The sequence below is a fragment of the Hoplias malabaricus genome, chromosome 1, assembly GCF_029633855.1.
Source record: "Hoplias malabaricus isolate fHopMal1 chromosome 1, fHopMal1.hap1, whole genome shotgun sequence".
In the NCBI taxonomy this organism is placed as follows: domain Eukaryota; kingdom Metazoa; phylum Chordata; class Actinopteri; order Characiformes; family Erythrinidae; genus Hoplias; species Hoplias malabaricus.
The window spans coordinates 76,108,795-76,126,881 of record NC_089800.1 but is presented as its reverse complement, the minus strand read 5'-3'; the positions used below and the strand labels follow the sequence as shown (position 1 = coordinate 76,126,881).

The 18,087-nt window shown below is 39.6% G+C and overlaps 1 protein-coding gene across 1 annotated transcript in view; it reads left to right on the top strand.

Annotated features, from left to right (window-relative positions):
- The first annotated feature begins 1,647 nt into the window (after positions 1-1,647).
- Positions 1,648-18,087, top strand: part of plcb2 (phospholipase C, beta 2) — a 43,334-nt gene continuing 26,894 nt past the window's right edge. Inside the window, exons 1-18 of the mRNA XM_066654180.1 lie at positions 1,648-1,731; positions 2,601-2,678; positions 4,200-4,268; positions 5,732-5,872; positions 9,221-9,300; positions 9,551-9,604; positions 9,703-9,778; positions 11,354-11,454; positions 11,616-11,773; positions 12,349-12,495; positions 13,603-13,760; positions 15,105-15,187; positions 15,301-15,385; positions 15,875-16,091; positions 16,233-16,309; positions 16,467-16,563; positions 17,292-17,376; positions 17,612-17,736. Coding sequence (XP_066510277.1) covers positions 1,648-1,731; positions 2,601-2,678; positions 4,200-4,268; positions 5,732-5,872; positions 9,221-9,300; positions 9,551-9,604; positions 9,703-9,778; positions 11,354-11,454; positions 11,616-11,773; positions 12,349-12,495; positions 13,603-13,760; positions 15,105-15,187; positions 15,301-15,385; positions 15,875-16,091; positions 16,233-16,309; positions 16,467-16,563; positions 17,292-17,376; positions 17,612-17,736 — 1,915 coding nt within the window. The remainder of the gene's footprint in view (positions 1,732-2,600; positions 2,679-4,199; positions 4,269-5,731; positions 5,873-9,220; positions 9,301-9,550; positions 9,605-9,702; positions 9,779-11,353; positions 11,455-11,615; positions 11,774-12,348; positions 12,496-13,602; positions 13,761-15,104; positions 15,188-15,300; positions 15,386-15,874; positions 16,092-16,232; positions 16,310-16,466; positions 16,564-17,291; positions 17,377-17,611; positions 17,737-18,087) is intronic.

Below are 18,087 nucleotides of genomic sequence, written 5' to 3'. Positions count from 1 at the left end.
GTGGTGATGAGTTAGTGTGTGTTGCATTCCTACAAGTGGATCAGACACAGCAGTACTGCCTGGAGTTTTAAACACTGTGCCATTCACTGTCCACAAACTTACCTTGTTGGAACACCCTGTAGTGTTGCACAGTTTGTATTGGTCTAGACCTGTCATGATAGCAATTATTTTTTGGTCGATGTGTTGCCCCAGAAATAGTAGTGATATATGATATTATTGTCATCTTGAGGCCATTTTATGCCACTGATATAACACTCATTTAATTAATCATTTATTGGCTTTTCATTTCAGTTTATGTCCTTTCTTTCTGTTTGTGGGCTTTGTACCTCCCTGTTTCATTCTTGGAATCAGGCAAGGTGACCTTAGTGTCATGGTCAGCTGCTAATGAGTGTTCCATGTTATTGGCAAGACTTAACGTAGCTGAAAACACTCTGCATAAAAGGTGTCCACAAATGTTGGACACAGTGTATGTGCAGTCTTTTTGAATATTGCTTTCAAAGTAATGATAGCAACTTATGGCAATGAATGTGAGCAGTGTAGCCTGGCTGTGAGGCCTGGAGTTGGCCTCAAGGATTTACATGTGTTATTGTTGGGCTAGCTAACATTTGACTATTACCCAAAGCACATAGTAGGAGCGCTCTGTGATGAGACCTTTTAGTTTTTTTAATTTTTACTTAAAATCATCTTGCAAACAACGATTAAACCATTATTTACATTGAATTGTTTAGGACATTAGGTTAATTTTATTTATGCTAGTTCTTTTGCTCCACATTTAATCTTAATCTTGCACTGAAAGGCTTGGTGATGTAGTGAGCCTAGTGGCAGTGTCTGGACTCTATAAACAATGAACGCCTCGATTTCATTCATTCATTTACTGTAATTGCTTCATCCTGTTCAGGGTCACTTGTGTATGCAGAATTGGGTACAAGGCAGGAGCACACCCAGACAGGGTGCTAGTCCACTTATGGGCATCATACACTCACACACACACACACACACACACACTTATGGACACATTTTACATAGCTGATTTACCTACCAACTTTTTTTTGACTGTGGGACGAAACCCATGCAGACACTTGGAAAGCACCCCAAACACGTCACAAACAGTGACCCAAGCCATGCACTGAACCCACTATCCCAGGATCCTGTTTGGCAGAGAAACTACGTGTTGCACCACCATGCCACCCACACCTTAAAACGTTCTCTAGAGAGTCCATGGTTATTTCAGCAAGACAATGCCAGGCCTCATTCTGCATGTGCTACAACAGTGTGGCTTTATAGACACAGTGTGTGCCTGTGTGTGTACTTGACTGTCCTGCTTGCAGTCCATATCTGTCCTCTCTAGCACACCACGAGGAGGAGAATCAGACATAACTTGCATATAACTTGCATATTAGTTTTATACTATCTTTTCTAAGAGCTACTGAATAATGCGCCTGCAGTGTTAGAGGTTCAACACAGGAACTCAGAACTCTCTTGAAAGTTTCTTCTTGTCTCCAATCACAGTTGGGTCCTCCCTCAGAGCCCTTATTTGCAATGCATATCGAAGGCAGGGTGGCTTCACCCGAGCCTCCACTGTCGTCAGTGTGTGAACGACCGCTTGGATGCCCTCGCATCATCTCGCACTGAGTAGACCAGGCCATGATGATCAGGAAGCGCTACACTCTCAAAGAGCCGGAGGTCAAAGACTATTTGGTCAAAGGAGAGAGGTTCACAAAATGGAAGGAGGTGAGTATTCTATATTCTAGCTGTCATTTTCATAATCAGAATCAGATATGAGCTTCCAGATTCCAGAGAAGACACCGGGCAGTTGCCTGAGGTCAGTGTTGTCACACAACGATATATCCAGCTGCCAACTTCTGCAGGAACAGAAACAAATTGACCTTATTATAGTACATTGAATGAATAAGAAAATGAAATCTGACATTAGAGACCATCTTAATTACAGAATTAAGGCTTTTTTGTAGTTGTGGTTGTTTTTTGGGGTGTTTTATGTATATATTATTTTTGTTGTTTTTTTACCATTATTATTATTATTATTATTATTATTATTATTATTATTCATTTATTTATTTATAATTATTTTTGTTTGTGATCAATTCCTTATTGAAAACATACAGGTATACATCTTATGTACCACTCACAATTTTTTAAACAAAACCCATACAAATATTGTAAAGTATATTTTAGAGTCTCTATATGTATGTACAGTATATTATTACCCTTCTATAAACGGCATGGATCTCACCCTATTAAACCATCTCTCTCTCTCATTATTATTTTTTTAAACACACACACACACACACATATGTGTATATACACCCTGCACTTTTTAAACTACACGGTATGCCACTTATTATTATTATTATTATTATTATTATTACTGTTAATATTATTACTACTACTATTATTTATTTATTTTTCATTTTTCCACATCTTAAAGATCAGTTATATAATGTGGTTGGATCTTCTGCACCTTACACTCCAAATAATCAGACATGTTCAGTGATGTTGAGGTCTGGACTCTATGGTCAATATTCTTCCCCCTACCCCGATGTTTTGAGAAATATGGTCTTTCATCTACATTTTTTTTTCAGGACTCGTCACGCACTTCACACGTCACAATGAAGGTGGATCCAAAAGGATTCTACCTCTACTGGATCAACCAGAGCAAGGTAAACAAGGATATTTATGCGTAAGATGTACTCAGCTACTTTCCTACATGACTCTCCTCTGTTTGATTGCCTTGTCTGATTGCTCTCTCTCTCTCTCTCTCTCTCTCTCTCTCTCTCTCTCTCTCTCTCTCCCCTAGTTAGTGATGCATGATTTTGTGGAGCTGTATTGAAATGATTGTTGCTCAGTGATCATCAAGTGTCCCTGTAGATTGCGGAGCTGTTTGGCATAGACTCCCTCTCAGCTGACTGCATGCTCATGATTCACAATGACATTAGCATTATATATTTCTAAACAAACTGTACATTATGGAACACCTGGAACATCTGTTACTCACTGTAAACCCTCAGCACTGCAGAAACACTAAATTATAAACAAACACTATGTAACTGTTTGGCTCCTCCTACAGTGGCGGAATATAATTCACCTTTACAGCACTGTTCTGAAATCAATGAGGAGGGGGTCAACATGAGGGCGATAAAGTGTGGTGAGGGTTGGTGGGTGGATACCTACCATCCTGCAAAATTCACATAGAACAGCTTCTGTTGTGCTGAGCCAAGAGAAGCAACAACAGAGGCTCTGTTTTCCTAATTACAGCACAGTGAAGCCTCACAATGATTTTGAAGCTGTGATTTTAATGTAAAAATACTACCAAGTGTTGCTTTAAAGGGCATAGTTTTAATCTAAAAGTGAAAATATCATAAACTATAGTTCTGAAAATAATTATAGTTTCAATTCTGAACTTTTTTAAAGGCAGCAATCAGCAGTTTTCCCCAGGGATTTTTCCTTTTTTCTTTTTCATAATACGATTATACTGACACCTAGTGCCCTGGGTCCAGCAGGGGGTGCCCCAGTCTCTTGAATGGAACATGTTAGTGAGCACTTTAAGACACACATACATTGAGCAGCCAAAACATTAAAATAGCCTCCTTTTTTCCTTAGTCACTGTACATCCTCTCAGCCCCTCTGACTGTATAGCTACACTTTGTAGTTCTATAATTACAGATTATAGTCCATCTTTTGCTCTACACACTTTCTTAGCTAAATTTGACCCTGTCCTTCAATGGTCAGGAACTGGACAGGACCACCACAGAGCAGTTGTTTTTTTGGGTCCTGGATCATTCTCAAAGAATAGCCAATGAGGTAGATGTGTCTAATAGAGTGGGCAGTGATTGGACACAGTGTTTAAACACTCCAGCAGCACTTTGGACCACTGAGCAAAATGTTGTATTAAAGTATGCAGAGCAACAGATGGACTACAGTCTGCAATTGTAGACCTACAAACTGCACCTATATGGTGAGTGCCGCTGATAAAATGGACAATGAATGATCAGTTAATCAAATTATCATCTGCCCACAACCATGCGATATTTGGATTCAGAATGGAGTGAGGTCACTTACATCAGATTTTAGACTTGATTATCTTTTCCATTTCTGAATTTGATTTGCTGCTACTTCAGTCTCGATTTCTCTCAGATCATGGTGTTATGCTGAAAGTCTGATTACGCCTCTCTTCATTACAGGAAATGGAATTCCTGGACATGGCGACCATTAGGGACACGAGGACAGGGAAATATGCCAAACTGCCCAAAGTAAATATCATTTGATTAAGAAGTGTACAAATGTTTTTTTTTTTTTTTTACATATGCTCGCTGTTTACAATATTTAGTAACTTGTAATTGTTTGCATTTGGATAAATTTGCCTGGCAAACCATGAAGTTCAGAAGAGCTATAACATGATCTCATGCTGTGATCACATTACTGAGATGGAGAGAGAGAGAGAGAGAGAGAGAGAGAGAGAGAGAGAGAGAGAGAGCTCTATTGATTTGGTCATCCATTAGACAACAACTACTAATTGTGTAATTGACAATGTGAGTTCTCTCCTGAGACCTCTGCTGTGGGGAATCATTGTTTACAGGAACTAAGGAAAGACAAGAGGCATCAAACAAAACTGAAGTATTTAATTTATACAGAGAATAAACTACAGGGCTGTAAGTGTTGTCGAACAAATTTAAATATTATGGCAGTAAAAAAAATCACAAAGTAATTTAAACAAAATTTACACACAAATTATTCAGAATTTTTTTTCTGCACAAGAATACAAATTTGCTACAAGGGGCAGTAGTAGCACTTAAGTAGCATCTTTGTGCACTACTGGAGTGTTTATAGCATCCCCTTGTGGATAATAAGTGTAACCTGAATTAGTCTAAAACCTTTCACATGCAGACATCAACATGGCTACATACTTTAATACACCTCTCTCTGTCTGGTTCCCTCTCTCTCTCTCTCTCTCTCTCTCTCTCTCTCTCTCTCTCTCTCTCTCACACACACACACACACACACATACACACACACACACACACTTTAACAAACACATGCACAAACAGCTGGCATTCTCATGTAGCTTAAAATTTGCATTAAGCCAGATTTGCTTGCTGGGCTTGGCCTGTACTCAAAGATGTCCTTTTTATGGAAAGCAGAGGCGAGGGCATTTAGAGTTTAAGCCCACTGAACCGTGTGTGTGATAGTGATTTCAGGATCCAGCTGGAGAGCGAGACAGCAGGCTTTTTGAGAGAATGTGTTATGGTCACATTTGCATATGCAACAAAATTAAATAATATCACATCCTGTAAAACCTTGAAATATAAGTGAATATGAATCTGAATACAGTGTCTGTATATATTCCTGTATAATGTAGGCACTGTTTATATGAAGAAGCTTTATATTCATATAAAAATACTCATTTTGATTTCAGTAATAAATAGTACCCCTAACCCAAGCAATGTACACTATGCCGCCAAAAAAGTGTGAAACACCTCCTCAACCAACATATCTTTTCAAATGTTGACTTTGAATTTCAAAGTTTCCCCCCGTTCTGTAGTACTAGCTTCAAATCTTCGAATAAGGCTGCACATTAGGTCTTGGAAGATCATGGCTGCCGCTCTTAATTGTCTATTGGTTCAGTACAGTGTAAGCTTATCCATATCCAAATAACAGGCCCATTGCACTTAGCCCTCATTCTACTTTCTTTTAATGTTTCGTGCTCTTTCAACAGCAACCAAAAGTTCGTAATGTGTTCAACATGGATTTCCCAGACAGTAATCATTTGACCAAAGCTTTGACCATTGTGTCCGGGCCTGACATGGTCAATCTCACCTACCACAACTTCTTCGCAGCCAAAGACAAAGTAGTTCAGGTAAGAATTTAAATTATTTGAATCAGCAGTTCATCAGTCTGAATAACTCATACAATACACAATGTAGCCAAATGTTTCCGATAACAGCTCATCCAGCATTTATTTGAAATAAAGGGTATCTTTTGAGTGTTTGTGAACCCTTTGTCGCAGTAACAGCTTCTGCTGTTTTGAGAAGGCTTTTAACTAGATTTTAAAACATTTCTGTGAGGATTTAATGGCATCCATCCATGAAAACTTTAGTGAGGTCAGATACTGGTTCTGAATTATTTGTTTTGAATCATAAAAGCCACTCCAACTTATTCCAGAGTTAGTCCCATCTCCCCAGAGAGCATAGTTCCAGTTTATACCCTCGAGCTCGTGCTTTCCAATGGTTGTGGTGACCTTAAGTTCACATTCAACTACTCAGAAGTGTCTTGTTGGATCATTACTGGAGCACATTAAAGATGCTAACGTCCTTATTTGTTAAGGGTGGCTACAAACACTGTATAATAGCACCCTTATGGAGCAGTTGCCGCACAAGAAAAAGAAAAATAATGCATCTATATAATTTCTGCAACATAAACCCCTTGACTCTCATCACAACAGTGTTCAGGCTTTTGTAAATCATAGCAGTTTTATTAGCTCTTTGCAAAGCCATACTTAGCTCCTAAATTCATTTTCATACGCTCAAAGACAATCACTAATTTATGAGGGTAAGTTCTCTATACAAAGCAGTTGTGGTTGCTGAGGCTAGGCAAATGCAGTTTATGACTCTAATATCCTGCTCATTGGTGCAGATCAACGGCACTTTGTCAATATGTTTCCACATGGCGTTAAAGGAATAGTCCAGCCCACAATGCTTACAGTGCTAACAGTGTATAAACACTGGTAGTGCTGACTAGCCTGAATCCAGAAGGCCCTAGCCATATTATTGTATGTCTGAAAATATTAACATTTAATTTTAGAAGGCTGTATATGCTTTTTTAAAGGTCGTCATTTTGATTTCAGTATTAAAATTGGGATAAATTATTATACAGCAAAAGGTGCCAAACACCTCCTTGGCCACCATGTCTTCTCAAATATTGTCTATGAATAGAGAAATTTTCCCCCTTTCTGTGGTACTAGCTTCATTAACTCTTTGCATTAGATCTTCGTCTCTTCAGTCAAGTTCAAAGGTTAATCTAGGCAACAAAATCACCAGACAAATTTCTAGAATATTAGCGTAGACAAGCCACTAGTAAAATCGGCAGTTATTATGTTCTGTAAGTGCTAGTCAATCAGATGACCAGTTAAACCAGTACCAGATCAACATAAAACAGACTAGACACCAGGGGGAAGCTTGAATTGAATGAATATTGATTCTGTTCAATCGAAAACATGTATCTGCATTTTTATGGATTTTTATTTTACTGCATCATTTGAACGCAGCTGCCATCCTTCAAATTGTGTGAAAATGTCATGATGAAAGGGCCAATAGAATTGCTCAGAAATTATTTGGAATAAAATGAAATGTTTATAATATTATTTGGAATGAAATTATTATATTCTGTTACAATATCCTTGATAGCAAGGAGACAGCGGACCACTGTTAGTGACTGAGGGTAAAGTTGGAGGTCCACTAGTGTTTTGCACAGTGTTTTCTGGGAAGACCGCTGGTGATTAAACAAAATTTTAGACAAAATGCCACATTTTAGCACTTTTAAATTCATAGTCCATTTTACATTTTTTCCCTTCATTAGGTTATTTTTGTTATCCTTTATAAATAAGACTAATAAACATTTTTAATCCAGCACAGTGTCAACATTTTCAACATAATCATTTTATATCAGGCTTTTACTCATTATTGGATCTCTCATAGTTGTTGGTAATATTTATATTAGCTTGTTTTCCAGAATAAAAGTCTCTGTGAATTTAAAATCTGTTTGAAGAGATTAAAATGAGTCATACCCTGTACAGGACAGTAATCAATAATCCGATGGTGGTCCAGCAGTGGTCTACAGTCAGTGGTGTGCCAGCCTTTTTATGGCAGTTGACCGATATATCCTCGCTGTCTGGGATAAGGTTTTTACCTACCTCTGTAAAGCTGCTATTTTGGAGATACATGTTTTTTTTTATTAGACAGCGATGATATGTGGGCTTATGTTTTAATAGGAAAGCACTTGCACCATTAGCAGTAGCAGAGAAAGAAATGTGTGTGTTTTGTTATCGAACATAGCAGAGAATATGAGCTAATTAGCAAACAAAGCTAATGAGCACTATTGAGGGCTCATTGTCTTTCAGCTGATGTTCCCCTCAGTGAAAATGTGTGTTTTAACTGTTTCTGGGAATGTCTACATCAGCTAGAGGATGCTATTATTTTTTTTAGCAGTTCAGCAGAGACTTGTTTTCTCTGCCTTCTCGTGCAGTCAGTGTGGGGCAACAGTTAGTGTCATGTCAAACAAATTTAGGGTCCTGGGGTTGTGGTTAAGCCCTGCCTCGAGTGACTGTGAGAAGTTTGGTGTGTTCTCTCCGTATCCGCTTGGGTTTCCTCCAGGTCTTCTGGTTTCCTCCCACGGTCCAAAAACACGTTGGTAGGTGGATTGGCGACTCAAAAGTGTCCATATGTGTGAGTGTGTGAATGAATGTGTGAGTGTGTGTCGCCCTGCTGCTGCCCCCTCCAGCAGGTGTTCCCACCTTACGCCCAGCGATTCTGGGTTGGCTTTGAACCCACCGCGACCCTGAATTAGTGCTTACAGACAATGAATGAATGAGTAAATGAATCATAATTTTGTGTACTCAAATTGTCGATGTAATGTTACACTGTTACTAAAGAAAGATATGGCTATTTTTTAATGTCCCTGCAAAAGGTTTTATTTTTCTTTACATATCAGTTCAGGCATTTTAATAATATAAATTTAAAGAGTCCAATCAAACCATAGGTCATACTGTAATAAAAATGAAAAGTTATAAATGGTGGTTGCATACTTTCCAGGTAAAAATAGATGTTATTTGTACATAAGACTATACATGGTTTAGAAAATACAGTGAAAACACAAAAGAAATGTCCCTTTCAAAGCAGAAGGTTGTTGTATGCTCTTTGGTGGCTGAAACTGTGAACAAAGGATAACAGTGATGAAATGTCTCTATAGAACAATGCCATTCCACTCACCTTTCACAATTAGGTCCAAGCTTTCCTTCTTGGTAAATGTACAGCTTGTGTTTCCTGGGTTTAAGGTGGAAGAACACAATGCTTATCCAGCAATAACCAGCTGTGAATCCATAGGTGACCTTGCAAATAATATACATAGCAGTGGTTCTGAAGTGAATAATGGAAACGCAGCAGGCCTAGGTCCATAAACTAATTTGTGCTTTTCTGTCTGTTTGGTGTAGAACTGGGCTGATGACATTCTGGCTATAGTCTACAATCCTCAGAGAGCCAATGCCTGTAGACAGGTCTTCCTGGATAAACTGTGAGATAACAACATGATGTGGTTTTGAATGCTAATGATTTTGAAAAAATGTGGCTGTGTTTTAAAATGACAACACTGGGAACACTTTCAGTTTTGGAAAACATAATACTAGTATTCATTTTTATGTATGGTTATTATATATTTTTTGTCATAACAGCTCAGGTTTAGTTACACATACTTAAAAAACACTATTGTAAATAAATCATTTTGTACGTGAACTCTTATACAGATATATTTCTCTGTGTGGTAGGTATGTTCGTCTCTCATTGCACACCAGCAAAGATGGGAAGATTCCTGTTAAACAGTAAGGAAACCACAATGATATTTGCCTTGTTGAAATGCAAGTTGCACTAGGTTTTATATTTTGTAGATTATTAATATTATTTTTCTATCTTTCAACAGTATCTATAAGATGTTTCCAGCTGATAAGAAAAGGGTGGAGAGTGCACTGGCAGCTGCACACCTCCCCAAGTCCAAGGTGAGGTTTATTGCAGTTATTCTAACGAATAAACTACACAGAGGTTTAGCATTATTTATATATATTGTGGTGGTTTAAAAACAGTGGATGACTGCCAGGGCAGTGCTAAAATGGGATGTTCCCCTGCTGTGCCAGAGCAATTCCAAGAGTGTGTATACCAACACAGTCACTCATATGATGCAGTGTGAAAAAAATTGGTGTATGAAAACTGGACTTCCTCATCAACCTGGCCCTTTTTGTGACTCCAAGTGATCCACTACTCATATAAAAGCTTCTTCGTTTTTGGGCATTATCCACTTAGAAACTGCTATTGGCCGTCAATTGCGTTTTGTATTGGCCAATCACAGATTAGAACGAACTGTCTATCATTATTTGCATCAGTCAATCTATTCAGATGTTGTTAAAGCCCCTTCAATATCAAAATTACCTTAAAACCACTGGCTGATGCCAAAAAATATCAGACAGGTACTTCAGACTTTTGACTGGCCGATGCAAGAAACGATTGGCAGTATCTCTGTCTACTCACGACGACCATTTGTTTTCTGGGCTGCAGACACACATATTTGAATATTTCATTATGAATGAAACAATAGAAATGCTCCAAAAGGCACGGATACGAGCATCCAGAAACAGCAGGCTGTCCCAATGAGCAAGTTGTACAGTCCCAGGGGTGTACAGTAGTGCCCAGTCAAATCGAGCTGCAAGGGTAAACCGGAAGACCCACAAATAGCAGAGATGATTGGCCTACGGCTATGTCAAATGGTGCACAGCAGCATACATGGGGGTTAGGGTCATACAGTATTCTCGTACCCATGAAGAACCAGGAATAGAGACAATATGTACAGTTCCATCTGGTGGGATCACCTTGTTTCAGGAGCTCCCTAGCAGCAGCAGCAATAGCCAACAGCTAAACATGTCCCAAGTAGCGCACAACAGGTTCCATGCATGTAATGCATAAAATGGTGCCCAATACTTAGTGTACTGAACAGCAGTAAGGAAACAAGCGTGCTGCTACTGGAGATCTGGTGTACCAGATTTCATCTGAAGCAGTTGGACAGGGTCAGTAAGGGGATTTTACTCTACATTGCAATGTGCTTGCAGGCTTATCACTCTCCTTTAAATTACAGTAGTGCTCAGAATTAAATGGCTTATTGCTTTATAATGTTCTTTCTGTGTGCTAAGCTGTACTAAGTGCACTTTCAGAAGAAATATCACTATGGTGTACCCTCAGTGGTACAAATCCAGTTCCTTTAGTTAGAAATCATAATTGTACCATATTTTATAATATTAATAATAGTAGATTTTAAAGTTGTGTTGGTTTCATACACCCCATTTCATCTCCAGGATTTATATTATATTCTTTAATTTTACACACTACTCTAATGAAAGCTTACAAATATTCACCTCTGGTTCTGGAGAAGAGAATGTTATGTACCTTTAGGGAACACAACTGGACTTTAACACCATTTTGTATCTTTAAACCTACATTTACATTGTTGGTACTTTTAGTGACTGTAATGTTCCTGCACTGAACCTGCATTTTCTAACAGTGTCTGAATGCTTGTGTTCTCTTAGTTTGAAAACATAAAGCCTGATGTGTTCACTGAAGCTGCATTCAAGACCTTTATTGCAAATCTGTGTCCAAGGCCAGAGATCTATGAAATATTCACCTCCTAGTGAGTTCCACTTCTATCACTTCCTCATGTTACTTCATCTTAAATTATTCTTTATTTTATTGTATAATCTAAAGTCTACTTTGTGACACATTACAGCAGCTGCATTTACTGTTGTCTGTAGATAACCTAATGTAATAAAATATTGATGGTGATATCCTCAGCTCCACCAAGCCCTACATGACCAAGGAGAATTTCACCAAGTTCCTGTATGAGAAACAGCGGGACTCCCGGCTGAATGAAGAGCTTTACCCTCCTCTGCGGCCTGAGCAGGTGAAGGCTCTGATAGACAAATACGAAGCATCTTCCAACGCTAACCGTGGTAAGTGGCTAACTGGGTCTCACACCTCACTCAGGGATTTATGAAGTAGGCCATCTGCCAGACCCAATTGAATATTGTTTAGTCAGAGTCTGTTTTTGGGGGGATGGTAAGTTATGTTACATATGGTCATTGTCTAAAAAAAACATGTATCTATATTTTTATCAGTTTTTAGTTTACTACATCATTTCCACACAGCAGTTGTCCCCCACACTGTATGAAATTTCATGTTTAAAGAACCAGTAGAAATTTCATGGTGAATGAATCAATAGAAATGCTCCAAAATAACCGGGAATAAAATATTTTTACATTGACGGTTTTGGAAAAAGCCGTTTGTTTGATATGTAGGTAAACCTTGACCAAAGGCTTTTATTTTGATAGCCTCACCATTTTCGACCAGGCTGGAAATGGAATCCCAGTGAGGATGCCATGTAGACAGCAGGGGTGTATCTCACTAAACTATAGCAACCAAACAGCCATTAATTATGTTAAGAACAGAATGTAACACATTGAATTATTTTGCATGTGAACAGTTTTCCATAAAAGACTGATGAAACCTTTATACTTTACTGTTGCAGGTCAGATATCTCCCGAGGGTCTCCTCTACTTCTTAATGGGGCCTGAGACGACACCTGTGGTGTTAGACAAACTGGCACAGTGTCATGACATGAGCCAGCCGATCCCTCACTACTACATCAAATCCTCACACAACACATATCTCACCGGTATCGCTACTCAAGTCTTTGTTTATTATTGTGCATTCTGATTTACATTTGTGTAGATTTAAGTACCAAAGTGGACTATTTTATTTTATTTTATTTTAAACCCTTCTATCAGTTGAAAACATTATCATTATTATTATTATTATTATTATTATTATTATTATTATATACTGGAGGGCAGCATGGTGGCGCAGCAGGTAGTGTCACAGTCACACAGCTCCGGGGTCCTGGTCCAGGCTCCGGGTGACTGTCTGTAAGGAGTTTGGTGTGTCCACATGGGTTTTTGGACTGTGGGGTTTCCACCCACAGTCCAAAAACATACGTTGGTAGGTGAATTGGCAACTCAAAAAGTGTCCATAGGTGTGTGTGTGTGTGTGTCTCAACCTGTGAAAGACTGGCGCCCCCTTCAGGGTGTGATTCCAGGTAGGCTCCGGACCCACCGTGGCCCTGAAATGGATAAACAACAGAGAACATTGACAGAAAACAAGATAAAGTGCTGAGTTACACATATTGCACTGAATATAAATGCTAGTAATAATTTTAAAATAATATTGTAGACATCAACATTGTTATGATCATTTATTCATTCATTTATTCATTCATTCATTATCTGTAACCGCTTATCCAATTCAGGGTCGCGGTGGGTCCAGAGCCTACCTGGAATCATTGGGCGCAAGGCGGGAATACACCCTGGAGGGGGCGCCAGTCCTTCACATGGCAACACAGACAGACAGACACACACACACACACACACACACACACACCTACGGTCACTTTTGAGTCACCAATCCACCTGCCAACGTGTGTTTTTGGACTGTGGGAAAAAACCGGAGCACCCGGAGGAAACCCATGCGGACAAGGGGAGAACACACGAACTCCTCACAGACAGTCACCCGGAGCGGCACTGTGGTGCAGCAGGTAGTGTCGCAGTCACACAGCTCAAGGGTCCTGGAGGTTGTGGGTTGTGGGTATGTTAATTTAGTTGTTTGTAAATTTGCTAAACTGTTCCATTCCTCAGGTGCAACATATAACCTTCAATTTACACCTGCTCCTTGCAAAGTCATAACTCCGCACGTATGTTTGTTTGTGTCCATGTATGTGTATCTTAAGCTGGTCAGTTCTCTGGTGTCTCGTCTCCGGAGATGTACCGGCAGTGTCTGCTGGCTGGCTGCCGCTGTCTGGAGCTGGATTGTTGGAAGGGCAAACCTCCGGACGAGGAGCCAATCATCACCCACGGCTTCACCATGACAACCGAGATCCTGTTCAAGGTCAGATTTCCTCCCATCAGGGAGGTGGCTGTAATTGAAGGATATATGCTGGATGAGGCATGAGCATCAAGAGCTGAAGAATTCTGTCTGAAAACCTTGTCAGGGAGAGACAAACATGAAGAGTTGGGAAGGCAGTTTGAGAGCTTTATGGGAGCTGCTGAAAACTATGGACAGTAGGTGAATATAAGCAAAGATTAGGGGTGGATCACATTTAGCAGGTAGTGTCGCAGTCACACAGCTCCAGGATCCTATAGTTGGAGGTTCGGGCTCCACTCCGGGTGACTGTCTGTGAAGAGTGTGGTGTGTTCTCCCAGTGTCCAAGTGCTCTGGTTTCCTCCCACGGTCCAAAAACACACATGTAGGTGGATTGGCGACTCAAAAGTGTCCATAGGTGTGAATGTGTGAGTGTGTGTCACCTTGTGAAGGAATGTTGCCCCTTCCAGGGTGTGTTCCCACCTTGCGCCCAGACTCCAGACTCTCATATTTGAAAGGGGGCGGCACAGTGGCGCAGCAGGTAGTGTCTCTGCGCGGGGGACCCACCGCGACCCTGAATTGGATAAGCGGTTACAGATAATGAATGAATGAATATTTGAAAGGAAAAGAATTTACATTTTGTTGCTCTATTTTAGACATTACATTTAATTATTAATTGTTTTTTGTATGTAGTTTAATTGTTTTCCAATCGCTTTTTTAACTTCATCATCTTATTTTTAACATGTTAAGTTTATTGAAATGAAATAAGTTTTTTAGTATGAATTTTATCATCATTGTGCAGCAGGATTTAACCCATCCATGGCACAATCTTGTATCTGTGAATTGTGAGGACATTACAAAGCTTCCATGCATGTTGTGGAGATTTACCATTCACTTTTCCATAAGTACTTTTAGTCGAACTCTAACTGTAATCTCTTAAACTGACTTATCTGTCTTCACCTTAAAATGTAATACTTTTCATTTTGGGGACCAGCTGGTGGAAGGCAAGTCCCCAAAATATCAGTCTGTTAAGTCTGTCAGGTTTCTGTCACACACACACACACACACACACACACACACACACACACACACACACACAGAGAGAATGGCAGGCATCCACTTTGGCACTCGGGAAGCATTTAAGGGTTACACAAGCCATGAATATTGAGATAGAGAGGAGAGTAGAAATACTCTTCCTTAACACCTCCCTCTACTCCCTTTTTCCTCTCAGTTCATGGTATCAAACCTATGACTTTTCAGTCCCTAGCCTGCTTACTTAAAATTTAGGCCACGCATGCTCACAAATATCCTTTTAATGTCAGTGAAACAAACACGTTTTTGTTACAACTAATAAACACTTCTCTGTGGCAGGATGTGATCGAAGCTATTGCAGAGAGCGCTTTCAAAACTTCCAAATATCCACTCATTCTCTCCTTCGAGAACCATGTAGACTCGTAAGACACTTCTGCTGCACACATCTTTTCATGCCATAATTTTCACATGTTGGTGTTCCTCCGCTGTTTCTGGAACATTTTAATGACCTGGGATATGTGTCCTCTCTACTTAGAGTAAAGCAGCAGGAGAAGATGGCTAACTACTGTAAGACGATTTTTGGAGACGCTCTGCTCACAGATCCCCTGGAGAAGTATCCTGTAAGTGAGGTGCACTGTTATCAGTGAAGTCAGGTTATCAGTTGCAGTGTTATATATGTGTACTGTACTGTACTGTAAATAAATCCTGTGTAATGTAGAGGAACTCAATCTTAGCTTACCCAGACAGCGAGCGTATATCGGTCCACTGGCATGAAAAGGTTCACCATCAGACCACTCAGATTACTGTCCTGTACAGGATATAATTCATTTTTAATCTCCTCAAACAGATTTTACATTCACAAGACTAAGAATAAGACTTTTATTCTGGAAAACAAGCTAATATAAATATTACCAACAACTATGAGAGATATAATAATGAGTATAAGCCTGATATAAAATGATTATGTTGAAAATGTTGACAACTTTGCCCTCAGTGGGTCAATATTTTATTTATGTAGAATTTGGGGTGCAATCAGAGACAGCGCTTTTCTGTGGATTTGGCAGTGTGAAAATATATGTGTAATGGCATTCATTTGGTATGTCTTACAGTTGAAAGCAGGACAGCAGATCCCCAGTCCAGCAGAGCTGATAGGAAAAATCCTGATCAAAAACAAGAAGAACAGTGCTCCTGAGGCTAAAACAGGGCAGAATAATGTGAAAAAAACACCTAGTCCAGATCAGCAGCAAGGAGCCATCAATGATCCAAATCAAACTGCACAGACCCCACAGGACAGCCAAAGTGAGCATACAGCACAGCAAGCAAACGGCATCAGTTCAAACAATCATCTCTGCAACTATGTTATTGATTCTGTACTGTTTATCAGTGCAATGATGTTCTAGAAGCTTTGGCCTCATATTTGTTGGGAGTACACAAATAGATTTTAATGTGTACAGTATCTTCTCAAAGGTGAGGTGACCGAGGAACCAGAAGAGCAAGAAGAGCAGGAGGAGCAGGATGAGGAAAAGATGAAGAACTCAGATGAGGTGATAGCTCCTCCCCTTATACATCAAGTTTATACATACTGTCTGTTCCATTATACACTGGCATGTCCACAGCTGATAATTCTTAGTGTACCGGTAACTCAGTCATGCTTAAATGTGATTTGGCTATTTCCTATTTCTGCTTTTTCCCATTATTTAGGGTACTGCTGGACAGGAAGTGACAGCCTATGAGGAAATGTCTGCGCTGGTCAACTATATACAGCCAAACAAATTCATTTCCTTTGAGCATTCAAAGAGTGAGTCCAGGCTGGGTTTTAACACATGCAGACTCATAAGAATGAACAGTTAATTCAGTAATCCCATAGACTATGGGGCAGTTTAGATGGAGGCAATTAGTAAACTGTCTATTTGTGAATGACACATTTTTATTCATACAGCAACATTTTTTATTTCTTTGATACCAAACCATGTTTTTAACAAAAATATATTCTAAGTTTATGCAAGTCAAACAACCCCATTGAATACCTGCTCACAGGAATTTATCTTGGGGTAGCATCACTGCCACACAGCTTTAGGGACCTGAAGTCCTGGGTTCAAGTCTTGCCTTGGTTCGCTGTCTATGAAAACATATGTTGGTAGGGTATTGGCTGTGTGAATTTGTCCACAGTAGTGTGTGAGTGGCTGAGTGAATGTATGATGCCCTGTGATGTCCTGGCTTGCATCCTATGACTCCACACAGTCACCCGGAGCGGGACTCGAACCCACAATCTCCAGGTCCCTGGATCTGTGTGACTGTGACTCTACCTGCCACCCTAATCTGGAACATATCTTGTTTCATTAACTTACTTTCAGAGTGAAGAATAAAGTTCCCTCCGCTTCTCCTGTAAAGCTGCCATCTTGGTGATGTAATGTTTTATTGTGATTGCAACAGTTTGCCCATCTGCAGTGCTGCAGCTTCTTTTGGGGGTTTGTGAGGCTAAGTATCTGAACTAATTATTGATTTTCCTACCCTTTCCGAGCACAGAAAAGAACAGGAGTTACGCAATCTCCTCCTTTGTGGAAACCAAAGGCGAGAGTCTGATCAGCAAGAGTGCTGTGGAGTTTGTGGAGTATCCTTTTACATAGCATTCAAGTCAGCAGGTTTGTGTTGTTTTGGAGTGATGGATCATCATTTAATACCTTTGGGATGAGTAGGAGTGGTGCTTATGACCCAGTACTTATCATCCAACATCAGTACCTGACCTTACCAATGTGATTGAGGCTGAATGCCATCAAATCCTCACTGAGGATGTAAACTGGTTCTTTAGTTAGTGTGTTAATGGCTTCCTTTACTGAATAATTCAGGTATAACAAGAGGCAGATGAGCCGTATTTACCCAAAAGGAACCCGCATGGACTCCTCCAACTACAGTCCTCAGCCTTTCTGGAATGCAGGCTGCCAGATGGTGGCACTAAACTACCAGACCATGGGTAAGAACCTCTCTGTTTGGTGTAACGTCAGTCAATGTGTTCATCGCCCACATACATTAATCTAAAGAACATTAAGTAACTGACAAGACATGAAAGCATCATACAGACAAATTTACACTCTCATCTAGTGTCTTATTCATTAATTTACATAAATTACTGTTCTTCGATTACTGTTCTATCAATTTTTTATTTTTATATATGCAAAATCCAAAAGGGGAACAAGTTTGTATGGACCTGAATACATTCTAGTTTTCATAGTTAATTATCACAAACAGCAACATGTTAAACAAATACAGTTCCTATTTTTACACATGAGGCAGCTTATAAGCATGGCTTATATTTCACTCACTC